Consider the following 15,137-nt stretch of genomic DNA (forward strand, 5'->3'; position numbering starts at 1 on the left):
GTCCTCATGCATCTCCCTCTCTGACTTGTTCTCCACCACAACACTTTGATTCTCCTCCAAGGGGCAGAAGTCCCATCCAACCCCACAGGGTCACTCTGGGGTCACCCCAAGTCCACTTTTATCCCACCTTGTCCCAGCTGCCACACTTCCCTGGCTGTGAGCAGCTTGTGGGCTGGTGCAGCATCACCTTTAGGAGCCAACTGTGGCCAGCAGAAGGCAAATCACCTCAGCCATGGAGAAAATGCTTGGAGAAACCTCTCTTTTTTTCTCTTTTTTTCTCTCCATTGACCAGGAAAGTCCAAAATATTCAATTGGAGGGCAGGTGCTATCATGCAGCTACAGCTCAGAGGGTTTGGCTGCAGCCAAATAACACATTATTCCCATTTTTTTGGTGCCTGGTAATTAAAGCACTTCCCAAATCTCCCTCCACAAGGTCCTCATGCATCTCCCTCTCTGACTTGTTCTCCACCAGAACACTTTGATGCTCCTCCAAGGGGCAGAAGTCACATCCAACCCCACAGGGTCACTCTGGGGTCACCCCAAGTCCACTTTTATCCCACCTTGTCCCAGCTGCCACACTTCCCTGGCTGTGAGCAGCTTGTGGGCTGCTGCAGCATCACCTTTAGGAGCCAACTGTGGCCAGGAGAAGGCAAATCACCTCAGCCATGGAGAAAATGCTTGGAAGAACCTCTCTTTTTTCTCTTTTTTTCTCTCCACTGACCAGAAAAGTCCAAAATATTCAATTGGAGGGCAGGTGCTATCATGCAGCTACAGCTCAGAGGGTTTGGCTGCAGCCAAATAACACATTATTCCCATTTTTTTGGTGCCTGGTAATTAAAGCACTTCCCAAATCTCCCCCCACAAGGTCCTCATGCATCTCCCTCTCTGACTTGTTCTCCACCAGAACACTTTGATGCTCCTCCAAGGGGCAGAAGTCCCATCCAACCCCACAGGGTCACACTGGGGGCACCCCAAGTCCACTTTTATCCCACCTTGTCCCACCTGCCACACTTCCCTGGCTGTGAGCAGCTTGTGGGCTGCTGCAGCATCACCTTTAGGAGCCAACTGTGGCCAGGAGAAGGCAAATCACCTCAGCCATGGAGAAAATGCTTGGAAGAACCTCTCTTTTTTCTCTTTTTTTCTCTCCACTGACCAGAAAAGTCCAAAATATTCAATTGGAGGGCAGGTGCTATCATGCAGCTACAGCTCAGAGGGTTTGGCTGCAGCCAAATAAAACATTATTCCCATTTTTTTTGCCTGGTAATTAAAGCACAGCAGGATCTCAGAGCAGCCAGGGAACATCATGGGAGCAGGGAGAGCTGCATCTGAATCCATCAAGTTTTGGGGGCTTTAAATAAAAGAAATTCTAAAAGGATGGGATTTTTTTAAACAGGGTTAGAAGATAGGAGTGACAACCTCATCCCTGCTTTTGCTTATTTTGGCAAACTGAAGGAATGACTTGATAGCTGCTTTCTCAGGTTTTAATCCAGCTCCACAGTGACCCTCCCAGATTTAAGCAGACAAAATATCTGAGCTCTTATTTAATTCATGACAACAACCAGAATGGTCACCTCCAGTCCCCCAGAGGAGATTCCCATTCCTGTGGGATGAAGGCATTTTAAAAGTGGCTCTTTACACATTCCAGTCAGCAGAAGGAAGGAAAATGGGGTTAAAACTGGCACAAGTGCAGAGGTGTGAGAGCAGAGAAAAGAAAGAGCACATGGAAACCTGCCTTGCAGTGCATCTGCAGCAATAAAATGAACATTAAACCCCTCCTGCTAGGTAGCAAAGCAGCCTTTCAACCTGCCTGGAAGGCCACCTCCAGGAATTGCTGCTGACTGTTTAGCAACATTGCCTGAATGAACCTTTTGTTCCTGAGCAGACTTGGGGGGGAAAAAAGTACAAGAAAGCAAAGAAAAGGCTCCCTTCAGTCAGGAAAAGCAAATGGGGCTCTCCAGGCAGCCACGTGCTGCACAGCCCTGCCAATAAAGCAGCATTTAGAGATGTCTGCAGCTCCCAAAGAAAACTCCACCCTTTCCTGGGCTGCCAGCAACACCCTCCTCCTCCTTACCTCACTTAGGAAAAGAGCATTTTCCACCAGGACTGCTTTGCTGTACTGAAAACCACCCTGAGATGTGGAGTGCAAGTAGGAGCTCTGCAGCACTGCAACTGCTCTCTGCAAAAGGGACTCTGCTGACCCCAGAGGGAAACCTGGAGGGAGAAAACAAAAAAAAAAAGGGGCAAATATTAACTCAGGGCATCCCCAGCTTTGTTCCAGGTCTCCACGGAGCAAACCAGCTCCCTGGCTTCTGCTGGGAGCCAGGCAACTCCCAATGGATCTTCCTGCAAGTGAAATCACCCTTAGGCAAGAGGAACAGAAGCTTTTTTTTTATTTGCAGCAGAGGGGGGGAAGAAAAAAAAAACATCACAAAAGAAATCTTGAGCAACTGCTGAAAGCAAAGGCTGGGGTGAAATGAGGCTGAGGAGGTCAAAATCTCTTCTTGTGCTGAAGAGTTACTTGGATTTCTTACACACTCTTAAGGAGAGGGAGAGGTGGTGGCTGCAGAGGAGGAAAATCTCTGTGTGTTCTCCCCTGTTCTTCTAGAAAGATCTTCAGGTCCTCAACCAGTGTGGGTTTTAAAGCAAACCCTGCTTTGAGGCCTCAGGCAGAGTTTCTCAAAGCCCAAACTCTTTCTGGATATATCCAAGAGAAAATATCCCAATGAAACACTACCCAACAGCATCCCATCAAGAAGAGGTCCCAAAGCAGCTGATGAATTAAATGAGGATGCAGAATAAACTTTACAGCAGCTGTGCTCTTGTAGCTGTTAAAAATCTAAATATTCCATCAAGAAACACAGGAAAACCTGGGCTCAGGCTCTGGTTTTTAAATTTTTATTTAATTTCAATTAATTTATTGCTGGTGGGGGATTTGTGAGCTGTGAGATTTCAGCCCCCCCAAGCTGAGTCTGCAACACAGACACAGCAAAAAGGTTTGTTCTGGGGTCAGTTATGACTTGAAAAAAAAGTAAAATTGGGGGAATAGGAATTTTAGAAAATGAAGGAATGATCTCCAAGGATAGAAATGCAGCACTGCCAAAGCCCAGGTGATGGAGCAAGCTTTGACCATCAGTTTCTCTTTAGGAAAAACCTCTCTGAGAGTCTGGAGGGCAAAGAGATCAATTTATATTTTAACCTCCAGAGCAAAAAGCCCCAAGTTCCTTTGGGGATGAGCAAGATCACATCTGTTGTCACCCTGCAACCTCCTTGGGTGTTTTGACTCCTGTTCTGAAAGGGTGAGCTCCAGTTCTTATTTGCCCTCCCTTTGAGGAGGAAAGAAAAGAGAGAATCACTCCTTAAGTCACCAAGAATTTTTGCTTTCCTAGTACTTGAGGGAAAAAGGAAAAAAAAAAAGAGCTAATATAAAGAAGAAGAAAAAAAATAACAGTTTAAATTGCATGAATTCAACTTTTTTTGCAAGGCTGCTCTAAGTCACTCCTGCACCATGGGGCTTGAAAAGGGAAGTGTGCCAAGAAAAAACAGATAAGGTAAAAAAGTTGGGGTGGAAAGGGGATGAAAATGGCTCCAAAAGAGGTTTTGAAGGAAATCAGGGAGAGGGAAGATGGGAATGAGAAGTGGGAGCAAGGAAAATCCTTAGAAAGTCCTTTTGCCTCTCTCAGCCTTGCTCTGGGGTCTCCTTTCTAAACTTTCTAAACCTCACACATCCACGAGAAGCCTCTGCAATTGCTCAAAAGTAGTGAAAAAAGCACAACTTGGCTCTCAGGAAGAGAAAAATAAAAAGTAAAGATGTTTTCCAGGTCTCCCTCAGTATTATTGCCTTCTCCTTTGAGGGGGATGAGGAAGGGATGCTGAGTTTCTTGGCTTATTCCTTCCCTGTCTTTCATACTGGGCTTTTTGGGTTGGTTTTTTTTTGTCTGTGCCTCTTGCATCTTCAGGAGCTCAAGGAAGCACTTGGGGAGTTTTGGGTTCCCCAGGGAATGACATCCCAACTCACAGCTCTTGGGCCAAACCTTTTTCCCTTTGGACTTCCAACAAACCTTGTGCTGAGTTATCCTCCAAAGAGTGACAGCCCTGTCCTCAGCATCTTCTCTGCCACCCCAAACAGCTCCTCACAGCAGAACCTTCCTCCATGGTGACATCTGCAAGGGTGGACACCTCTGGACATCACCTCTGCCATGAGGAGAGGCTGAGGAGCTGGGATTGTTCAGCCTGGAGAAGACTCCAGGAGGACCTCAGAGCTCCTCACAGCCCAACAACACCAGGACTGCAGCTGCTGGGGTTTCATTTCACAGCTGCTGCTCCAAACCATCTCCTTTTTTCTGCTCCTCCTACTGAAAGCATCTTGTAACTCCTCAGCATGGCCAAGCTGGGTACAGAGTGGGTTGAGAGCAGCCCTGAAGAGAAGGATTTGGGGGTGTTGGTTGGTGAGAAGCTCAACGTGAGCCAGCAGTGTGCTCCTGGAGCTCAGAAATCCAACCCTGTCCTGGGATGCATCCAGAGGAGCATGGCCAGCAGATCAGGAGAGGGGATTCCCAGCCTCTGCTCTGCTCTTGGGAGACCCCCACCTCCAATCCTGCATCCAGGGCTGGTGTCCCCAGCAGAAGAAGGACATGGATCTGTTGGGATGAGTCCAGAGGAGGCCACAAAGATGATCCAGGGGCTGGAGCAGCTCTGCCATGAGGAGAGGCTGAGGAGCTGGGATTGTCCAGACTCCAGGGGGACCTTAGAGCTGCCCCCCAATCCCTGAAGGGAACCTCCAGGAAGGCTGCAGAGGGACTTTTCAGAAGAGTGTCCAGTGCTAGGAGAAGGGGAAATGGTTTGAAAGTGCAGGAGAAGAGGTTCAGGCTGGAGCTTAGGAAGAAGTTCTTCAGGAGGAGGGTGCTGAGACTCTGGAACAGATTGCCACAACAGAGAAGTTGTGGCTGCCCCCTCCCTGGAGGTGTTCAAGGCCAGGTTGGATGAGGCTTGGAGCAACCTGGGCTGGATGAGAGGTGTCCCTGGGCATGGAGCTTGGAGGAGATGAGCTCTGAGCTCCCTTTCCACCTCACCCATTCAATAATTCTAGGAATTTGGAACATCAGGAAGGCTGTGTCTAGACATGAGGGCTGGGAGCCAGTTGTATGTTTCCAGTTTGTGAGACAGAGAGAATATGGGGTTAAAAACCCCACTGGGCACAGAGCAGGATATTTGGTATCTTTTAGGGTAAAAGGCTTTAAAAAATAATAAGAAAAAGATTAAAAGCCTGGGAAGCTCTTGGAAATGCAACAGAAAGCAGCAGTTTTTCAGGTGGTAACTCAAGACATTTGTTCCTCACCACAGGTTCAGCCAGGGTGGAAAAAGCAAATTCCAAAAAAGGAAAAACAAAACAAACATACAAAAAAAACCAACAAAACAAAACAACCAACAACAAGCCCCAAAATGTTGTGAAATGATGAATGATATAATGCTGATGAAATGATAAATGGAACTGACACTGCTGTGCCCCTCATCTCCCTCTCCTGATCTGAGAGGTTCCCTTGGATCCATTCCCACCTGGGCTCACACAGAGGAACACAAATCCCAGACAAATCCAGGTTTCACTTCCAGGAGCAGGAGGCCCTTGATGGTCTCAAAAGTGAAAGTACACAAACCAAAACTGAAAGTGAAAGTGGCTGCTCCTCCCTGAGCAGACTGGAGGTGCCACCAGCACCCTGCAGCATCCTGAGGGAACAGCACTCACTGACTTCCCAATGGGGTTGGAATCAGAGAATCCCAGATATCAGCTGGGGAATCCCATTCCCTGATAGGAAAGTCCTTTGCATTTGGTGCCTCCCAACAGAGAGGTATCTTGTACCCCTCAAAGTCAGGGTTCCTGTTCCTCTTGGCTTCACTTCCCATGGTGCATCCCCTCATATGAAAATTGTCAGCATTTGGGCTTGGGACATGTGAATCTATTTTAACACTGACATTCTTGGCCAGGCCTATCATGACCCCATGCTGAAACTCTCCATCATGTCTGAGGAGGAACTCGCCCACATTTTTGGGGACTTGGATTCTTACATTCCTCTGCATGAAGGTAAGAACCATTGGGTCATTTTCACATCATCTACTGACTAGGAGGTAAACTCTCTGCTCTCTCCTGTTTGAACAGCTTAGAAACACAGAATTCCAGCTGGGAAGGGACCTCCAGGATCAGCTGCTCCAACCCTTCTCATGTTATTGTTGAGCTGAGATGTCCCAGCACCCACTGAGCTGAGACTTATGCAGCACTACAGGCTGGGGACAGAGTGGCTAGAGAGCAGCAAGGGAGAAAGGGAGCTGGGAGTCTGGATTGCCAGGAAGCTGAAGAGGAGCCAGCAGTGTGCCCAGGTGGCCAAGAAGGCCAATGGCATCCTGGGCTGGCTCAGGAACAGCGTGGCCAGCAGGTCCAGGGAAGGGATTCTGCCCCTGTGCTCAGCTCTGGGGAGGCCACAGCTTGAGTCCTGTGTCCAGTTCTGGGCCCCTCAGCTCAGGAAGGAGATTGAGGTGCTGGAGCAGGTCCAAAGGAGGCAACTGGGCTGGTGAAGGGACTGGAGCACAGATCCTGTGAGGAGAGGCTGAGGGAGCTGGGGGTGTTGAGGCTGGAGAAGAGGAGGCTCAGGGGAGACCTCATCACTCTCTCCAACTCCCTGAAAGGAGGTTGGAGCCAGGGGGGGGTTGGGCTCTTTTCCCAGGCAACTCTCAGCAAGACAAGAGGGCACAAAGGGGCTCAAGTTGTGCCAGGGGAGGTTTAGGTTGGAGATTCGAAAGCATTTCTTTCTGGAGAGGGTGATCAGGCATTGGAATGGGCTGCCCAGGGAAGTAGTGGATTCTCCGTGTCTGGAGATCTTTCCAAAGAGCCTGGATGTGGCACTGAGTGCCATGGGCTGGGAACTGCAGTGGGAGTGGATCAAGGGTTGGACTTGATGATCTCTGAGGTCCCTTTCAACCCAGCCCATTCTAGGATTCTAGGATTCTATGACTTCAAACTTCCCAAAGTGGGGGAATCCACCCTGGGAGACCATTCCAATGTCTGACTGTCCTCAGAGGGAAAATTTTTCCTCTTGTGTCCAATTGGAATCTCCCCAGGAGCAACTTGTGCCCATTGCCCCTTGTCCATGGGATTCCTTGTACACAGGGAGTCTCCATCTCCTTTGGAGCCCCCTTGGAGTACTGGAACATCAGAATTAGGTCTGCCCTGAGCCTTCTCAAGGCTGAACAGACCCAGTTTGGTTGGAGAGCAGAGACACAGTGCAGGACTGATGGGTGGAAAAGGGCTGGAGAAACCCAGCACAGCTCTGACCCCACACCAGGTGTCATCCATGCCCTGAAATCCCTGAGGAGGGTATTCCCAGCCTGTCCTGGAGACATTTCCTACCCTGGTAGCAAGGGGGAATAAACACAAGTCACCTTTGCAGCTAATAGTATCAGGTGACAACACAGCAAGCAAGGCTGAGCCTTCTCCCTCGTGCTGGAGCTGTGGAGAAGTCATCCAAGAGCTGTGCATTCCTTGGAAGGTTTCTAACCTTCTCCTTCCTCCTCCTTTTCCAGACTTCAAGCCAGCTCCTCTGACCTTTCCTTCCTGAAGTGCCCTCTCCTGCCCTCTGGGAAGTGTTGGCTGAAGACGAAGGCAGCCTAAAGAATTCAGGGTTGTTCAGCCTGGAGAAGAGGAGGTTCCCAGGTGAGCTCAGAGCAACCTTCCAATATCTGAAGGAGCTCCAAGAAAGCTGGGGGAGGGCTTTGGACACGGGGGGGTAGGGAGAGGAGAAGGGAAATGGGTTAAAACTTGGAGAGAAAGGGGAGATTGAGGTTGGAGATGGGGAGGAAATTCTTGAATTTGAGGGTGGTGAGAGCCTGGCCCAGGTTGTCCAAGGAAGTTGTGGCTGCCCCATCCCTGGCAGTGTCTCAGGTGAGGTTGGATGGGGCTTGGAGCACCCTGGGCTGGTGGGAGGTGTCCCTGCCCATGCAGGGGGTTGGGACTGGATGAGGTTTGGGGTCCCTTCCAACCCAAACCATTCCAAGAGTCTCTAATTCCATAAGGCAGCCTGAGGGGATAGGTCCCACCCATATCCCCCTGGGGGCTGCACGCTGTTCCTCCCCTTTCCATTTCAGGGCCCCTGCCCACCAGGAGCAGCAGCCAATGCCAGGAGATGTAGACATCCCCAAAAACAGAATCCTTTTTTTAGCTCATCCAGCCTCCTGTGACCTCTGGATGTGTGTGACCACTCAGAGACTTCCAAACATAGCCCAGGAGGAAAACTCATGGCTTTTGAACTGCTTACTGGTGCAGAGAACCAGGTTTGCTTTTCTGCATGGCCTTTTTTTTGTGTGTGTGTTTAATTTCAGAGGATCTTAAAATCAGACTGAGGAGGATTGGAAGGGATATTAATAATAATCCTGTTCCAACCCCCTGCATGGGCAGGGACACCTCCCAGCAGCCCAGGGTGCTCTAAGCCCCATCCAACCTGACCTGAGACACTGCCAGGGATGGGGCAGCCACAACTTCCCTTTTCCACCTCTGAGATCAGGAATTCCCCAGGATCACCTTCTCTGGACTCTCAGGTGTTTTGGGGCCCTGAGGTGGCTCAGATCACAGCCCCATTCTGTTCCCCCATGGGGATGTTGTATGTGGCCCCTTTTGTCCCCTCCCTGGTGGCACCAAACCCACACTGCTCCTTTTGCTCTCCTGAGCAGCTCAGCTTTGTCTGCTCTGCCAAACTCAGCCCAGTTCAGGTCCTTATTTTTGGAAGGACACAATTCCACAGAACCCCTTCACTGTGGTGGGGAGCCTGGGGCTGCCAGGAAAGCTGTCCTAGGGAAAAGGAGGATTCAAGGGTCTTCTGAAGTCCTGGAATCACCAGAAGGTTTGGGTTGGAAGGGACCTTAAAGGTGATCCCAACCCCGTGCATGGGCAGGGACACTTCCCACCAGCCCAGGGTGCTCCAAGCCCCATCCAACCTGACCTGAGACACTGCCAGGGATGGGGCAGCCACAGCTTCTGGGGGCAACCTGGGCACCCAGGGGCTCAGCACCCTCATTTTTTTTCCCCCTGGTCACAAACTTCACCCACCTGCAAGTCAGGTCACAGAATCACAGAATGCTGAGAGTTGGAAGGGACCTCCAGAGATCACCCAGTCCAACTCTCCCACCAAAGCAGCAGCACCCAGGTGCTCCTACCAGCAGCAGCACATTACTCAGGACTGCATCCAGGGGTGGTTTCATAGAATCATAGAATTGGCTGGGTTGGAAGGGACCTCAGAGATCATCAAGTCCAACCCTTGATCCACTCCCACTGCAGTTCCCAGCCCATGGCACTCAGTGCCACATCCAGGCTCTTTGGAAAGATCTCCAGACACGGAGAATCCACTACTTCCCTGGGCAGCCCATTCCAATGCCTGATCACCCTCTCCAGAAAGAAATTCTTTCTCATCTCCAACCTAAACCTCCCCTGGCACAACTTGAGACCCTGCCCTCTTGTCTTGCTGAGAGTTGCCTGGGAAAAGAGCCCAACCCCCCCCTGGCTCCAACCTCCTTTCAGGGAGTTGGAGAGAGTGATGAGGTCTCCCCTGAGCCTCCTCTTCTCCAGCCTCAACACCCCCAGCTCCCTCAGCCTCTCCTCACAGGATCTGTGCTCCAGTCCCTTCACCAGCCCAGTTGCCTCCTTTGGACCTGCTCCAGCACCTCAATCTCCTTCCTGAGGGGCTGAGGGGCCCAGAACTGGACACAGGACTCAAGCTGTGGCCTCCCCAGAGCTGAGCACAGGGGCAGAATCCCTTCCCTGGACCTGCTGGCCACGCTGTTCCTGAGCCAGTCCAGGATGCCATTGGCCTTCTTGGCCACCTGGGCACACTGCTGGCTCCTGTTCAGCTTCCTGGCAATCCAGACTCCCAGGTCCCTTAATATCTGTTTTGAATATCTCCAGAGAAGGGGACTCCACAACCTCCCTGGGCATTTTTATTTAAAAAAAGAAATAAAGAATTCTTTAATTCTAACTCCTCTGAACATCAGACACACCTGGTGTTGGTTACCAAGAACTGTTTGTGCAGGTGGTACTGGTGGTACCAAGATCCAACCAGCAAATGGCTGGATGGGCTGGAAAGTTTAAAGATAAAGACTAAAAAAGTGAGGAGGTGAAAAATCTGAAACAGAAAGCAGAAAACAATCAGGCAGGCTAAGAGGCAGTGTGAAGGCAAAATACTTCTTAATAAGGCAGAATTCTTTCACAAAAAAAGGAAGAAAAAAGGTGGAGAGGGAGAGAGGCAAGAGGGGAAATAGAGATGAGCAGGAAAGAGATGCAGAAGCCCAGATGGTGTTAGAACCCAGCCAGAAACCTCACCAGAAAATGACACATACTGGGTCACCCTCCCAGGACATGACTGTGATTTGCTCAGCCCAACCTTTTGTAGTGAGTTTTGGGCTCATTCACAGCTGGAGCACAGAAGTCACTTCCCTCATTCAGTTTAAGCCAAAAACTGAGCTAAATGAAGCCAAACAAAGCAAAAAAAAAATTAAAAAAATCACCATCTCCTTCAAGTGTCAGGTAGAAGGAAGGTGTCCTGCCTGCAAAGCAAGGAGATGCTGACCACAGCAGCTGCTTCTGACTTGTGTAAAAGCTTTCCAGGTGATATGATGGGAAAGAAAAGATTTGCATTGGGAGATTTGAGCCTTTTGGGATTTTCTCCTGCTTTAGCATGGGTCCTTCAAAGCTTTTTTAGGTCTCAAAACACTCTCCTACACCTGACCAATGCCTTATTCCTGCTGCTCCTGCCACACCAGTGACTTCCACAGCTTTGCTGCTTCCCAGCATCTTTTCCTTTCACTTTCTCCCTTTTTTTCCTTCCCCCCTTTTTTTCCACTCTCAGACACAGACACCAGTTCTAAGCTTGGATTTGTCACAGGGCTGAACCTGGTAACAGATCTGATCCAAACCACCTCCAACAGAACCAGCACAGCTGGGATATTCCATGTCCCAGATGTTGGGATGGGTTATCAGGACAGGTGTCTGCTGCTGGTTCAGCCAAAAAATAAGATTTCTGGCTTCAGGAGGGGCTGATGGTGGCACCAAGAAAGAGTCTGGTGGCAAATGAAAGGAGAAAAAACCTCCCAGTTGCTGGAGGAAGCAACTGGCAGCCTTGTGAGAGCAGCAGCTGATGTGTTAAAAACAACTTCCCCAAGGTGAGAAGTTTTGGTTGGGTTTGGTTTTGATTTTTTCCCCCACTTAGGAAAAGAAAAAAAAAACCCAAACTAACTTGTTTGTGGCTGGAGAAAGCAAGGAGAGAGTTCCCCAGCCTCAAATGCTGCAGCTGCATTCCCCCAAACCATTGGTTCCTTCTCCTGTGAACTTCCTAAAAGAGGGATACAACCTTCCTTGAAGTATTTGGGTTTGTTGCATTACTTCTGCTCTCACTACAGACACTTTTTTTCAGTGCTTTCCCCTGGTCTCTCCTCCTGCTTGTCCTCTCTGATCCCTTTTGGCTGCAGAAATTATCAAGGCACTGTTTTAATTTCAAATAAAACCACAACCAAAGCTGAGCACTAAAAACCTTTTTCTTTTTCTTTCTCCAAACACCACAAAAAACCCACAAAAAAAAGACAAACCCAAAACAACCAACACTCCCCCCAAAAAAGCCAAACTCCACAAGAATAACAGTTGTTTTTAAACTGATTCCAAGGATCATCACTGGCTCACTCTGGGAGCTGCCTGAGTGACCAACACATCACATAAAATACATTTTTCTCTAATAAACCCAACTTATTGCCACCAAAGCTGTCACCCCACATGCATTTTGGTGAGTGGCTACAGTGACCCAGGCAAAAACCTTGCCACAGTGTTCCTCCTTCTTCCCTCCTGGCACAGCTGGGTACTGTGCAATGAAATAAAACCAGCCAAGTGCAGCAGAAAATGGAGCAGAAGAGGCTATTTTTAATCCAGATGGGTTCAGCAATCTGGATTGCTGCACAGCTCCACAAAGAGCTCAGAACCAGGCAGGATGCAGATGGCAGAGGTGATGGAGGTGGCTGGGAAGGGACAAAACTTCAGCTATAGCTCTGCTGCCACCAAAAACATCAGGTTTAGGAAGATTAAAAATAAACCAAACTAGCATGTAAAACCAGTTTGAGAGCTGGGTAAGGCACTCTCTGGTCCTAGGTGAGGATTTATACTTCTTTTTATCAGAGCAGACAGGGAATTCTCCTCCAAAACTATTTTTTTTTTTTAATGGGAAAACAGCAATTTCTGGGAGATCTGACATCTTCTTGTCAACACACTGTGCCTTACAGATTAGTCCAGCTGCAGACTGGACATTTCCAGGCTCCACCATAGGACAGCTACTGCCAGAAGACCCTCATGTTTGTCTCCCTCCTCATCACCTGTCACAAACACAGGCAGCACCAAGAAACATCCACTTTTACCCAAAAACATGAGGTTAATCTCCTGATCTGAACCCCTCACCCAGCAGAGCTTCACCCTGTGTTTCCTCCATCTACCACGAGCACCAATGATTCTGGGCCAAGCAGGTTCTCTTGCACATTTTTTTTTTAAATATCTATTTATCTTGCATATTTTTAATAAAAATACCTTGTTTTGCAAGGAACATGTTTTTAAACTCACTTTATAACCATGAAACTTTAACATAATGAGAATACAGCCTGCCTCTGTCTTCACCTTAGGATTTCTGAGCTTGCCAAGCATGTATTTTCAGGCTTTCTCTTCTAAACTAACAACAAAAAATATAAAATAAACAACTTACAATGTCAGGCAACTGAGAGAAATGTCAAAGTTTGAAGAAATTATTGCCTAGACCAAGATTTCCAGCACAGCTGTGGAGTTCACAGAACTGTCTTACCTCATGCTTAGAGACCTGGCTGGAGCAGGGGGAGTGACAGAGATCCATTAGATGCCAAAAATGACTTTTCTCTGTCATTCTGCAAAAATCAGCCTTGTGCTCACTGTAAAGTCCCCAGCAAAGGTGGAGAAATGAATTATTTTAATACTAGACCATTAGGAAACTGGTAGGAGAGGAAGGGCTCAAGTTTGCCTGCCTAACCCTAAAAGCACGAGAGCTAAAGCCAAGCTGTGGATGTAGAGGATAAAAATAGGGTAAAGATTTTAATAAGAGTATGAAATAAAGCAAAAAGGCCCTGGAAGTGTCTCAGGTCAGGTTGGATGGGGCTTGGAACAACCTGGGCTGGTGGGAGGTATCCCTGCCCATGCAGGGTGTTGGAACTGGGTGATCTTTAAGGTCCTTTCCAACCCAAACTATTCTGATTCTGTTTCTGAATGGTTTTATGCTCTACCTCAGATAATCCCTCCATTTAAGGGGTGCAAACATCAATAAACCTTTGCTGCTATCCAAGCTGGGATTATTTGTTTGAGGACAATCTGCAAGCGGGGATCAGAGAAGAGAAACATGTTATTTTATTTTTTCCCCCCCATATTCTCAGGCTGATTTCCAAGAAACAAAGAGGCTTCCCATCTTTCCCATGCCAGCCCCAAGGAAGGAGCAAGCCAGGTTTGCATTTCAATGCCCTCCCCTTTCTCCTGAAGGGCACCTGCCCAAGGACAGACCGAAAAGAATTTAAATATTAATAAAGAAATCACGAAAAACCCCAAGGGGACAGCCCAAGAATGGAAGGAGTAGTGGTGGTGGTGGTGGCTTTGCCACCTGGTGCGGGAGATGGGGATTGGGTGGGAAAGCTCGGGGAAATAATAATTATTAATAATAAAATATGTGCGTGGGTCTCCCCGAAGCGAGGAAAAAAAAAATAAATTGAAATAAATAATAAATAAAGCTAATGTCGAAGGCCTCCAGGCTCCGAAGGGCTCTCAAGGCCTCCCAAGCCTTGCGAGATTCCCTTCACCTCAGTGAGGGGACCGCGGAGCCACCCCCGTCACAGAGCTCTGCGTCCCCACCTCAGGGTCGGGATCTTGGGGTTCGGAGGAGCCCGAGAGGGCAAATCCCTTTTGGCTTCTCCTCTTTAAGACACGAAGATTAATCCCAGAATCAAAATCCCGACGCTTTCCTTAGAGCTCACCCACCACCACCTCCCCCATCCCAAGCTTCCCCGTTCCCGCTCACCCGTTCCCGGTTCGCCGCTCTCCTCCTCATCCCGCCGCTCGCCCATGGCCAGGAGGGTTATAGGGATTTTCTCCTATTTTGGTTTCTTTTTGGGTTTTTTTCCCCCCTTTTCTTCCTCACACCGCCCTCATTACCGATCCCGCCCGGCCCTCGGCGCGGTTCCTCTCCCGGGAAAGGATTCCGGGAGTGGGGAACCGCGGCGTTACCGGACCGGGCGGGCCGGAATACTGAGGAAAAACGAAGCGGAGGGGTTGAGAGCAACAGCGGCCGCCATGCGCCGGTCCTGAGGAGAGGAAAGGGGACGGGGGAGGACGCGGAGGGACGGGCGGAAAAGGGGGGGAAGGCAGCGAGGCGGTGGTGGGAATGGCAGCGTCGGTATTAAAAAAAAAAAAAAAAAAAAAAAAAAGGAGGGGGGAGGAGAAATAGAGGGGGGAAAAAATTAAATAATAATAATAAAAAAAAAACAGAAAGTGAAAACTGAACCGGAAAGAGAGCCCCGGCTGCGCCCGTGGAGGCTTTTCCTCTTCCCGCGGGTCACCGGCTCTGCCCGCCGTCCTCTGAGCTCTGTCGGGGTTTAGGTGAAGGGGGGAGGGAATAAAAAATAAAGGTTTGAGAAGGTGAAGGGTGAGTGAGAGTTAACCCCAGCACTTCTGAAAAGCCCTCGGGGTGTGAAAGGTTCAGTGCCGAAAGCAGAGATTCTACGAAGGAAAAAAAAAAAAAAAAAAAAAAAAGGGGATTTAAGGGGTGTGAAACGTTCTTAATGTTCTTTGTTAAACTGGATGTGGATGGAGATAAGAGTGGCCCCAGCCCTGCTTGCCCTGGAGACTTTTCTGACACGAAACAATAAGATATTGATTTGGGATCATCTTCTGCTGTGTCTGGGCCTTGCAAATGGAAATGGGCTGAAACCAGCCAAACTTGCCACCCATGAATGCATGAAGATTAACAAAAGGATTAACAAAAGGACCTTCCGTCCTGTTTTGGGCTTTCCCTCCCTCAAGCTCTTTTCTCATTCTTTTGGCTCATTCCCTCATCCCCTCA

At 48.9% G+C, this 15,137-nt stretch overlaps 1 protein-coding gene across 1 annotated transcript in view; it reads right to left on the reverse strand.

Moving 5' to 3' along the window:
* Window positions 1-14,505, reverse strand: part of LOC115599549 — a 53,816-nt gene extending 39,311 nt beyond the window's left edge. Inside the window, exons 1-2 of the mRNA XM_030464079.1 lie at window positions 14,097-14,505; window positions 2,072-2,211 (exon numbers count right to left, since the gene is read on the reverse strand). Of these exons, the coding sequence (XP_030319939.1) occupies window positions 2,072-2,211; window positions 14,097-14,142 (186 nt within the window). The 5' untranslated portion in view covers window positions 14,143-14,505. The remainder of the gene's footprint in view (window positions 1-2,071; window positions 2,212-14,096) is intronic.
* Between the last annotated feature and the right edge of the window lie 632 nt (window positions 14,506-15,137).

Source organism: Calypte anna, chromosome 1 (genome assembly GCF_003957555.1).
Source record: "Calypte anna isolate BGI_N300 chromosome 1, bCalAnn1_v1.p, whole genome shotgun sequence".
Taxonomy (NCBI): Eukaryota; Metazoa; Chordata; class Aves; order Apodiformes; family Trochilidae; genus Calypte; species Calypte anna.